The following is a 12,693-nucleotide window of genomic DNA, read 5'->3' on the forward strand; positions in this document are numbered from 1 at the left end:
GAGGGAGAGGAAGAATATTTTTCTTTTTCTTCTTTTTCCAAGTGAGAGGAGGGCGACAGAAAGACCCCTGCATGCACCCTGACCAGGATCCACCCGGCAACCCCATGTGGGGCTGATGCTCTGCCCATCTGGGCCATGCTTGCTACTGAGCTATTTTTAGCACCTGAGACAGAGCCCAGCGCCAATGTGCTCAAACCAATTGAGCCATGGCTGCAGGAGGGAAAGAGAGAGGGGGCAAGGGGTGGAGAAGCAGATGGTTGCCTCTCCTGTGCGCCCTGATTGGAAGTCAAACCTGGGACATCCGCACGCCAGGCTGACACTCGACCACTGAGCCAACTGGCCAAGGCCAGAACTTTCTTCTTAAACCAAATTAGCACTTTCCACTACTTTTTTTTTAATAGAAAATGCTTAAAACTTAAAATTCTCTTCTCCAAAGCTCAAGCTTCCTCAACCTCAGTCTCAGACGTTCAGAGGTTACACAAATTCTCAGTGTAATTGTTTCTGTTGAGAGGAAGAGAGGAGGCCACATGCTAAAAATACAAGATAAAAACAAAACAAAATATGCAATACCATGTCAGGAGAACCATGGTGTTTAATACTCTTTGCATTCATAATTTACTTGGTAAATAACACCTGTCAAATAGGTGCCTACATCGTTAGTACAGGGAGAGGCAATTTGGCAATGAGTGGAGAGTGACCCTCTGATCAGACATTGGACTGTCTGGATGACGCGCCTCCTTCTCAGCCAGGCAGAATTCAGCACAAAGCATGTCTACTCCAGCCGATCTCTAACAGTTCAAGTTAGGGAGGCACCAAAGGAAACTCTGTGTAAGACGGTGTGTCAGCTGCAAGGGCTGAGTTTGGCAGGAATTTCTCTGTAACAGTAACCAAAGTCTTAGCCAATGGGACCCCGGTGCAGTGGACACTACCGTGAAGAACATAAGTTCAGGCACGGAGCACGTCCGCGGAGTCAAGGCAAGAAGTCGATTCTGGCTTTTGAGACACTGTAAGAAAGCCTCACCCAGCCCTGGCTGGTTGGCTCAGCGGTAGAGCGTTGGCCTGGTGTGTGGGGGACCCGGGTTCGATTCCCGGCCAGGGCACATAGGAGAAGTGCCCATTTGCTTATCCACCCCCCCCCTTCTTCTCTGTCTCTCTCTTTCCCTCCCGCAGCCAAGGCTCCATTGGAGCAAAGATGGCCCGGGCGCTGGGGATGGCTCCTTGGCCTCTGCCCTAGGCGCTAGAGTGGCTCTGGTCGTGGCAGAGCGACGCCCCGGAGGGTCAGAGCATCGCCCCCTGGTGGGCAGAGTGTCGCCCCTGGTGGGCGTGCCGGGTGGATCCCGGTCGGGCGCATGCGGGAGTCTGTCTGACTGTCTCTCCCCAGCTTCAGAAAAATACAAAAAAAAAAAGAAAGCCTCACCCAAAAAATTAATTTCACAAAGAAGTCATGTCACTAAGAACCCACAAATATCTTTGAAAGCCAAATGATTTGAGTATATTATCAAATCACAGCACAAGTATTCGAACAAATAATAATTTGGTGAGAAAAATGTTCCCACAGTGATAAAAAGTGCTTGCCTGCCTCATTTTTCTTCTATTACTCTATTTCAGCAGTTTTCAACCAGGAGGTCACAGCACACGAGTGTGCCACAAGAACTTTTAAAACATGCAATACCTGACTGTTTAGTCATGGGGCACTGACCTCTTTTCCCCTTAGATTTAAAAATAGAAAAATGCCAACAGCCAACACAACAATAGCCACCCAGTGTGAATACCCTTGAACCATACATATATAGATCTTATAACAGAGTTGCATCTTATTGGTCACGTCACATAATAAGGTTGCAACTGATTGGTTAATTCTTGGTACCAGAAATCCTTATATACAGGTATAAACATCGAATTTTTTGAAAAGCCACTTGAAGACAAAGAGAGTAGTTAATTACTATTTCTTTTTGTAATCCAATCAAAATTATACTATTTTTTTTGTCAGATCAGCAAAAAACAGACTTTTTGGTGTGCTGCAGGGTTTTAGGAATTGGTCTATGTGCGCCGTGAGAGGGAAAAGGTGGAAAACCACTGCTCTGTGTGGAAGAGGCTGACTGCTGTTTACATCATTCTGACTTTTGAAAACATCTGTCTTTGCCATAAGACCACTTCCAAGAGAGAGAGATAAGGAAAAATAAGGAATGAATGAAGAGGTTTGATACCTGAGAAATCGGCAGCTAAGAGGTCTACCGCCTTTAAAACCTTCACTTGCAAAAGGCCGATGTCCTTCATATCTCTCAGGGAGTTCTGTAAGGACTGAGGGGGGAAAACATAAAAAAAAAAAATGGATCACAAAGGCTAAAACAGCTTTCTAATATACCATTTCCAGTCCCAAAGTGCCGTAGGAAGAACATTCTAGACCGACAGTCGCCTTTCTCGTGCCCTGCTTAGAAACGTCGCAAAGCACATCGTCTGAGTCAACAGGACCCTGACGCACTGACAGCCACCAGATGAAAAGGGATTGAGAATTCAATTAACTACAGCTTCAAAATGCAGGAATTACAAACACACACAATCGCCTTTTAACATCGCCCCCTGCTGAAAGCGCAGACATCCCACCGGGAAAATGTGTGCGGAACTGCCTGCCGCCCTTCTCTGTCTCCCCTTCTTTCCCTTTAATGAAACTTTTCAATCACCCAGAATGGCACCATTATTCTGATCTAGTTTGTGCCAACTTTATGGATACCGGAGGACTAGACTTGGACCCGCCACAGATAGGTGTTCACACTGGAAAGAGAGGAGGGATGCGAGTAAGAGGGGATTTTTTCTGATCCGTGTCTTAGCTCGCTCTTTACTTTGGAGACTGAACGGCAAGTATCACGCTGTATTCAACATTTATTGCAATTTTTTTCGTTTGCATGAGCCAAAGTAGGTCTACAGTTATGAGTACATGAAACATAGCAATATGTCTAAACATATTAATGATTATATTATTTTCAATACAAACTATTAACCTACTTTTTGCCCAAGACTGTATACCTACTGATATACTGAATTAGTAAATATATATTCAATATCTCTACTAATTTTTTTTTTTTAGAGAGCGAGACAGAGGGACAAATAGGGACAAACAGGAAGAGAGATGAGAAGCATCAGCTCATAGTTGTGGCACCTTAGTCGTTCACTGATTGCTTTCTTGACTGGGGGAGCTGCAGCTGAGTCAGTGACCCCTTGCTCAAACTAGAGAGACCACGGGGTCATGTCCAGCTGGTGGCCCTGCACTCAAGCTGGCGACCTCAGGGCTTGACTCCTGGGTCCTCAGCGTCCCGGGCCGACTCTCTATCCTCTGCGCCACCATTTGGTGAGGCTCTGCTAATTCATAAGCATGTATAGCAATAGTTAGATGTCTATACACGTTATATTCTTCAAACAATTGTGTATAAAAGAGATCTAAGCAGATCAACTGTCTCCGGATGGTTTGGAACACGTGTACTTTCAAACCTTTGGATATATTATTTTTCTGTCATCATTAAATAACTAAAAACTGGGACTTTAAGGAAGGATGGAAGAATCCTGTCACTGAGGCATTTCAGGGAAGAACAAGACAGCCTCATCACAGTTAAGGTTTGCTCAGCCTCATAGGCACCATTCCTGAGAACTTCCCAAAGCTGCGTCTGCTCTCTACTTTGAACCTAAAACAGTAACAAAAAAAACTAGCGTTTAAGCTTAAATGCAAATACTTTTAAGTAAAATAATTTTCACTTTAGAGGTGGAAACGCCTTTGAAAATTGGCTTCTGACCTAAAAAAAAAATAAAATAAAATAAATTCCAGGCATCTGAAATTTACGCCTTTTAATATAGCATTCTTCCCACGTTGTTCCCTTTTAACATGGGGGCCAGCTTGCTAGCTGAAAATGAAATTAAAATTAAATAAAATAATTAAAATAAAACTAAACAAAAAAACCTGATATTTCTATTTTGAGTATCTTTTCAAATCTCTTTTCTATGAGTACCCCACAAATCCCGAGGAATTAGTCATTGTGATCTTCTCCAGTGTCACAAATACATGACACTCCTCATGAATGCGTTCAAGTTGTAAGTCCTCCATGGGAAAATGTGGAGAAAAGTTTCATTTTTCACCACCCACTTTTCATTTGCGTAACTAAAGCCATCAGACCCCCCCAAAAAATATATATATATATATGAACAGTGGATTCTGTTGAAACGTGTTCAGAGCATGCCAACCCTTGCGTGCAGAATGTGTTAATGACGAGATATATGGCTAGGTTCTGTACTCAGGAAGATAAAGAATTTTTCAATTAATCAATACACCTGCCCAGCGGAGGGCCCAGGAGGCGCTGATGTTTATGCTGAGAATATTCCCATTAAATAAAGATTCGTCTTGGCTTCATTTTCACGCCACTTTCTGAAAGCATGTCTTTCACAGAGGGCGATAAAATAAACATATTGATTTACAAAGATGGGATAAAAACCGAAATGCAAATAAAGACACCTAGAAAGCCTGAGCAGAGAAAAATAAATGGAGAGGACAAAGCCATTTGATTTCAAAGTGCTGAGTGGACTTTTAAGCACATTGCCACATCCTTAAGACAAAAAATCTCCAACTGCCAATATTATCCCAGGTGGGATAGAACAACAGCCTTCCGAGCCTGTCAAGGGCTTGGCTTTGCTAAACAAGACACAAGCACTTTCTTACTTGAAACTAAAAGGTTCTGGCAAAGTATCTACAACATTGCAAACACAAAGGGTTGCTTAAAAAATAACTCTCTTTTGCAAACTTATATTAAAATTCCTATTCACATTTGCAGGCATGCTATAAGCAACAGTCTTCCTTATCGGGGACTTCGATTTTCTCCAAAGAGTTCCTAAACTACAAATTCAAAATATCTTTGTGGGCTTGTAAAATAGCGAGGAGGTAAATTCTAATCTGTTTCTACCTTCTCACGGATGCAATGACCTCTGGGTCTGATGTCTTGTTTTATGAAACAGATCATTAAACTTTGGGCAAGGCTCTCTTTCTAGTTCAGTTGCTCAATTCACAGACTTTGGTGCCACTTCCAAGTGGGGATGGTGGGACAAGGCAAAGCACTCACATAGCGCTGGGCAATCTGCTTTCTCTCGCTGGGGTCTGCCAAGGGGCACATGCACAGGTCGGAGACGGAGACCCCTGTGCAGGGAGTAAGTGTGATCAGCATTAGGAGAGCCCCCAGGCAGCTGTCCAGAGGCAGCTCCAAGCAGTTGGCTTGCTTGAGGGGCAGTGCGGCGATATCCACTTTACATCTGGAGAGGTAGAAATCAGAGAAAGAAACGGGATTAACTTGCGGGCCATTTCAAAACCTCCAAAGCACCCACGTGTATTTATCACCCCCCAAAACGCACTCTGTCTGGGCGTGGCTTCGTTGGGAAGGGAAGGCTATAGGGGCTCCCCTGGCTCAGAATACTCATTCCCAGCCTAACACACTCTAAAATAAGCTCTGCAGGAAGACAATGAGATCAAGCATTAGGCAGAGCCCTGGCTGGATAGCTCAGCTGCTTAGAGCATCGAACTGATAGGTGAAGGTTGCGGGGTTCGACCCCCGGTCAGGGCACATACAGAAACAGATCGATGTTTCTCTCTCTCTCTTTCTCTCTCTCTCAAACCAAAAAATAAATCTTAAAAAAAAAAAGAATTAGTGAGAAAAAAGTTTCCAAATTTGAGCATCATGGTTCTATATGGCTTCTCTGTACTGTGTTTTTTTTCCAGCAAAGATAACAAAGGGTTCAAAAAAAACTTAAGAGAAATATAAGTGGGAAAGGGTTAATGGAAAAAACATTTGCCTCCAGATTAATGTGAACTGGCGAGTTTTTATTTAAAGAAATGTGCTGAGGTATTTTCCTAATAGGAACGATTCCATGGGGTTTCCCCAGGTGGATTTCTTTTTTGGACAAACAGCGTGAAGTGCTGCAGATGGACCCCACTTCAGCAGCCCTGCAGAGAAACGCCGCCCCCACCTGCTCCAAGGTGCCTGCACTCGGCCTCTCAACACACCGTGTTCTGAGGAGGCTGAAAACCTCAAGCAAACACCAAACAGGGGGGCCCAGGTGCTAATAAGCACTTGTTTGCCTTAACACTGAAAATCCTGGGTTTGCCTGGACCACACCTGCTTTGTTTCTGTATAGAAGGAGGGAGGAGAAGAAGGGGGTAGAGGAAAGAGTGAGAGGAGGAGGGGGGAGGGACAGGAGAGGAGGGAGAGGAAAGAGTGAGAGGAGGAGAGGGGGAGGGAGAGGAGAGGGGGAGAAGGGAAGACCAGGAGAGGGCAAGAGGGGAGCAGGGGAGAGAAGGAAAGGGATGGGAAGAGTGTGGGAAAGAAGGAGAGGGGGAGAAGGAGGGGGAAAAGGAGGGGGATGGGGGGACAGAGAGAGAGGAAGAGAGAGAAAAAGAGAAACTCTTACTTATCCTCCGAAGTTATTATATCAGATGAATACTTAAGACTTCATAATAAAGTATGGAAGCCTTCCCTCTTCTCATAATGTGTGACAAGGATGAATTCTTCCCCTAAAATTTCAATGGACTTTGTGTGTTTGCAGATAATTAGAAATAGTAAACTTACCTAATCTATTAGAAACCAATGACAATTTTTAGTCATATGGATATGTAAAAAGTTCCAGTTTAATAAATTTACAAGAAAGATTACAATCCCTTTCCAATTAAAAAGAAAAATATCAATAATATTGAACCTGACCAGGTGGTGGAACAGTGGATAGAGCCTCGCACTGGGACACAGAGGACGCAGATTTGAAACCCCGAAGTCACCGGCTTGAGAGCAGGGTCGCTGGCTTGAGTATGGAATCATAGACATGACCCCATAGTCACTGGCTTGAGCTCAAAGGTCACTGGCTTGAGCCCAAGGTCACTGGCTTGAGTAAGGGTTCACTCAGTCTGCTGTAGCCTCCCCCCCCCCCAGGCAAAGGCACATATATATGAAAAACAATCAATGAACAACTGCAGTGAAGAATTGATGCTTCTCATCTCTCTCCCTTCCTGTCTGTCTGTCCCTATCTGCCCTTTCTTCTTTCTCTGTTTCTGTCACACACACACACACACAAAATAATAATAATAATAATATTGAAAGCCTATACCAGTTTTTACTAGACAATAAAAATATTTTAATGCTGACACATATGTATAAAATTAAATATATGTGGGTATTTGTTTTCTAATTAACCCAAACGATTCCAGTTATGAGAAGAGGTGGCAATAAAAGCTTTGTGCCATAATAATCATGTATTCCTACTGAAGACATGACAAAAAAAATATTTTTAAATAATTCTCTATGACAGCAATCAAAATAATTTTATTCCCCTGGAGCTTAAAGCTAAAGCTTACTACTGTGAAAAGAAGGGTTACAAAATATATTTATTTTCTAAGCAAGTATGTTAGTGGGGAATTAATTTTGCTTGGAAAGAAAGTTCACATGCTTGAACTATGCCATTTCTAAGTCCTCACAAATTCTTAACTGATATAGCAGTTATATATATGGCAGGAATACTTCGCTGAGCATTATGTTACATTTTTCCATATGCTTTCATTTAATGAAACTCTTTCTTATAGAAAATAAATGTTCTAATTTTTTTTTTAATTAAGTGAGATGCAGGGAGGCAGAGGCAGAATCCTGTATGTGTCCTGACTGGAATCCACCTGTCAAATCCCCTACTGAGTGAGGCTCTGCCCATCTGGGCCGTTGCTCAGCAACAGAACTATTTTAATGCCTGACACAGGCTATGGAGCCATCCTCAGCACCCAAGGCCAACGTTTGCTCAAATCATTTGAGCCATGGCTGTGGGAGGGGGTGGGGGGAGTGGAGAAGCAGACTGTAGCTTCTCCTGGGTGCCTTGACTAGGAATCAAACCCACGACATTCACACACCAGGCCGATGCTCTACTACTGCACCAACTGGCCAGGCACGAATGATCCAAATTTGTGAAAATTTTCTCTAGTGGTTACTCTCATGAGTCCAAATGAGTAATAACCTATGTATAGTACATTCACTTTAATATTACTAATAATGGAAAATTATTCTTGTCCTTTGAAGTCTATGATTTTGTTGTGGTGGTTTTGTTGGTTTTTTTTTTTAATTAATTTTTTTTATTTATTAATTTTTAGAGAGGAGAGAGAGAGGGAGCGCGAGAGAGAGAGAGAAGGGGGAGGAGCTGGAAGCATCAACTCCCATATGTGCCTTGACCAGGCAAGCCCAGGGTTTCAAACCAGCGACCTCAGCATTTCCAGGTCGACGCTTTATCCACTGTGCCACCACAGGTCAGGCCTTTGTTGGTTTTTTTAAACAACTAAAAGTTATTTAGAGACAAGAGCTCAGAGAACAAATACCATGTGAGAGTCAAAATAATGCATAATTAGGTGACAATAAAAATTTTCTTAGATAATTCAAAGTGGATGTGACATTAATCCTAAAAGTCACCTAAAAAGACTGTGAGCCGTATTAGCACGTGCACAATAACTCCACCAACTCTTCCAGCGATTGTTTCAAGCCACAACTTACTTGAACGGAGGCAGTTCATCTTTTTTTTTTTTTTTGCATTTTTCTGAAGCTGGAGACAGTCAGACAGACTCCCGCATGCGCCCGACCGGGATCCACCCGGCACGCCCACCAGGGGGCGACGCTCTGCCCACCAGGGGGCGATGCTCTGCCCATCCTGGGCGTCGCCATGTTGCGACCAGAGCCACTCAAGCGTCTGGGGCAGAGGCCACAGAGCCATCCCCAGCGCCCGGGCCATCTTTGCTCCAATGGAGCCTTGGCTGCAGGAGGGGAAGAGAGAGACAGAGAGGAAGGCGCGGCGGAGGGGTGGAGAAGCAAATGGGCGCTTCTCCTATGTGCCCTGGCCGGGAATCGAACCCGGGTCCTCCGCACGCTAGGCCGACGCTCTACCGCTGAGCCAACCGGCCAGGGCGCAGTTCATCATTTTAAACAAATGCTAAATCACATACCAGACAACATGCAAAGCAAATACTGAGGGTCCTTCTCTGAAATTACCCATTTTCATGAACTTTTCAATCATTCCCATCCACCGGGAAACTTCTGCACCTGTCTCGTTTTGAATGCTTATTCGAATAATAAAGAAACAACACCTGCATGAGAATAGCTCTGCCTGTTTCAGATAAAGGAACCCTAATAAACACACTGGGGTTGCAGCACAAACTGAATGGACTTGACAATCTCCGTTAACTAATGAGTGAATTCAGCCAAATGCTTCCCTTAAATGTCGTAGGGACTTGAACAAGCCAATGAAATGGATAGCTCAGCATCACAGTCTCTGCTGCAACCACTCAACCCTCTTCCTTATAACAGGAAAGCAGTAACGGACAACATACGCACAGGAACAACTGCTGTGTTCCAATAAAACTTTATTCACAAAAACAGGCAGTCATCCGGATACGGTCCATGGGCCCTTGTTTTCTGATGCCGGACTTAGAAAGCTGTTCATAATTTAGCTGTGGTGAATTACACCAATGGAAGTATTTTAAAAATTTATAAGACTGGTTGCTGACAGAACAGACATATTGATAAAGGTATCAGAGAGATCAGCCTAAGAATCATTTTTTTTTATAAAAACAAGTTTTAACTCACCATAGCCCAAGACATCCTGGTCATCCTATCCAACAACATGTTTGTAAATAAAAAATGCTAAAGCAATACAACTTATGAAATTGCTCTTCTGTCTGAAAGATCAATGGAGATCAGGCGTCCCCAAACTACGGCCCGCGGGCCGCATGCAGCCCCCTAAGGCCATTTATCCGGCCCCCTGCCGCACTTCCGGAAGGGGCACCTCTTTCATTGGTGGTCAGTGAGAGGAGCACTGTATGTGGCGGCCCGCCAGCGGTCTGAGGGACAGTGAAGTGGCCCCCTGTGTAAAAAGTTTCGGGACCCCTGAAACACATGCTCAAAGTATCTACGTAAGAAATGGAGCCCTGGCCGGTGGCTCAGTGGATAGAGCGTCAGCCCAGCATATGGAAGTCCCATGTTCGATTCCCAGTCACAGCACACTGTAGAGATGACCATCTGCTTCTCCTTCTCCTCCGTCTCCCCCTTCTCTCCCTCTTCCCACAGCAAGTGGCTCAACTGGTTTGAGTGTGGCCCTGAAGTGCTGAGGATAGCTCCAATGGAGAGCATCAGCGTCTGGCACTAAAAATAGCTCAGTACTGGAGCATCGGTCCCAGATAGGGTTGCCAGGTGAATTCCAGTCAGAGTACATGCGGGTATCTGCCTCACTATCCCCCCCCCCATTCACTTAAAAAAAAGAAGACAGCAAAGAAGTGTGATTAATTCGCTTTAGCAACTTGGGTCTGTTGCCGTGGCATCGGATGCGAGCTCACACGCAAGGGGAGTGACCATGTTTGGCCCATCATTCAGAAAGTGCTACCCACTGGTCCTTAGGTGACCAGGGAATTCTCATTTCAGAGTCAGATCGTCAGACTAAATATTTAGTCAATAACAGACCCACTATGATAACAAGCTTTCCATTATGGGGGAAAAATAGTGGTGTCACCGAGCAGTCTGTGCCTAGACAGAAGCTGCCATGGCTCCCTGCAGGCGACGAATCCCCATGGCTTTGTGGCCTCACTCCCGCTCTCCTGTCCAGTTTCGTCTTGTGACAACATCACCCACCCTCCCCGTCCGTACCTTTCAAGTGTCTTAGAGCGTGTTTCCTCTCCTCCCTAGGCCTCTATGTTATCCCACGTTTCTGGAAAGTTCTTCCTCCAATCTCCCTGGCAGGCTAACAATCTCTCATCCTACAGGTCTCAGCCTAGATCTCTTTCCTCCCAGCAAGTCACCCCTGTCCATGCCAGAGCCGCTGCCCACTCCACTGCGCAGCCCCAAACGGACTTGTGCCCGAGGACAGGACCCGCCCCCACGTCAGTCCCCACTGAACCCTCAGCACTGTACGAGCTGCCTGACACATGATGGGCTCTCCATTTGTTGAAGAAGATGAACAAACAAATCAATGAGTCCCAGCGGCGTGACAAAACCCAAAATCAGAAGCATCCAAATTATAGAGTCAGTGTTCTCTGTGAACCAACTGAATCTTTAGCTGTCTCTATGTCCTCTCCTATATAAGAAAACAATAGACATCTATATATTTTTGACTGAAAAGTCTCCAGTTCTATTCACCTCTAGAAAACAAGGCTAAATTAGCTCCTTTTTTTTTTTTCTCTCTGCAACAGGCATATATTAAAGCTATCCTCTGTAGCCAGCAGGCAGTTAATGCACTAAAATAGCATTGTTTCTGACCTCCTGTTCGTGCATGTCTTTCTCCATTAATCCCACAGCATTTTAATGTTTAAATTCAACACATAATTTTCCTGTATCAGTCAGCCCAACCTGCTTGAGTTTCCCTTGCCATGATAGCTTTTAACCTCTTACTCATTACCATAATTCTATGTTTTATATTACAGACTGGTCAGCTTTTAACTCAAATGCAAGGGGCAGCAGAGAGTATGATAGTTTTAAAAAGCTGTAAATCTCTGAGGCATCGGCAGGGGAGGAACAGGAAGAAAATGGTGAAATGTGTCAAACGTGGGCTGTTCAAGCAGACCGATGACATGGGAGATGCAATCCGTCCCGAGAAAGAGCCCGGCCCCTGATTCTCTGTGGCATCGAAGTCGCTAATAGACTGGCGGAATGTCAGGGCCTGTCTCTAAGTCACCCTGCGGGACTGGGCATTGAGACTCTGAGGCAGCCCAGTTTAAATGTGCTGGGGTGTTCGCATTCTTAAATTCTCCCAGCTAAACAAGCCTGGAAGATGCCTGTAACAAGTTCATCTCTAGAATCACCTTAAGATATAAAACAGACGGTAAGAAAAGATGGTTTTCAAAGATGGTACAGGCTTACCATGGGAGTCTATATATTCTTATCATTTTGTTTAAAAGCTGGAGCAGGTTATACTTAGCTTTATTTCTGACTCCCCCTAAAACATCACTGTCACTGGACCACTGATGGACTCTAGGATCAAAGATTGCCTTTTTTTTTTTTTTTTTTTTTTTTTTACTTTGCCTACAAAATAATCTGAAGCTCTAGCCAGTTGGCTCGGTGGTAGAGTATCAGCTGGGCATGTGGATGTCATGGTTTCAATTCTTGGTCAGGGCACATCAGAGAAGCGACTAACTACTTCTCCAACCCTCCCCCTCCTTCTTCTCTCTCTCTCTCCCTTCCCCTCCCGCAGCCACGGCTCAATTGGTCTGAGTGCACGGGCCCTGGGCACTGAGGATGGCTCCCTGGAGCCTGTGCCTCAGGTGCTAAAAAGAGCTTGGTTGGGAGCATGGTCCCCCAGACAAGGGTTTACCAGGTGGATCCCAATCGGGGTGCATGAGGGAGTCTGTCTATCTCCCCTCCTCTCTGTGGAAAAGAAGAGAAAATAAATAAAGTATACAGTTAGTAGGTGCCCTGGGTTCAGGGGGAACCTCCTTCCCAAGGGCCTTTGCCTCACTAGCCAGCCTCCTCAGGAGCTGCCTGGGGCTCACTGAGAGAGTCTGCAGGGGCACCATGACAAGAGAACTGCAGAAGACTCCACAGGACTCAGGAGAGCCTAGAGGAGGCTGGTGGCTGTCACCAAGCCAGCGTCCTCAGGAGCTGCCTGGGGCTCACTGACAGTCTGTAGGGGCCCCGTGACAAGAGAACCGCAGAAGACTCCACA

At 44.9% G+C, this 12,693-nt stretch overlaps 1 protein-coding gene across 3 annotated transcripts in view; it reads right to left on the reverse strand.

The window, feature by feature from the left end:
* The window catches only part of MCTP2 (multiple C2 and transmembrane domain containing 2), a 187,758-nt gene that overhangs the window by 85,713 nt on the left and 89,352 nt on the right, over positions 1–12,693 (reverse strand). For all 3 annotated transcript variants that reach the window (XM_066239372.1, XM_066239371.1, XM_066239373.1), the window contains 2 exons: positions 5,100–5,286; positions 2,208–2,301 (listed from right to left, as the gene is read on the reverse strand). In XM_066239372.1, the coding sequence (XP_066095469.1) occupies positions 2,208–2,301; positions 5,100–5,286 (281 nt within the window). The remainder of the gene's footprint in view (positions 1–2,207; positions 2,302–5,099; positions 5,287–12,693) is intronic.

Source organism: Saccopteryx bilineata, chromosome 7 (genome assembly GCF_036850765.1).
Source record: "Saccopteryx bilineata isolate mSacBil1 chromosome 7, mSacBil1_pri_phased_curated, whole genome shotgun sequence".
NCBI classification, from domain to species: domain Eukaryota; kingdom Metazoa; phylum Chordata; class Mammalia; order Chiroptera; family Emballonuridae; genus Saccopteryx; species Saccopteryx bilineata.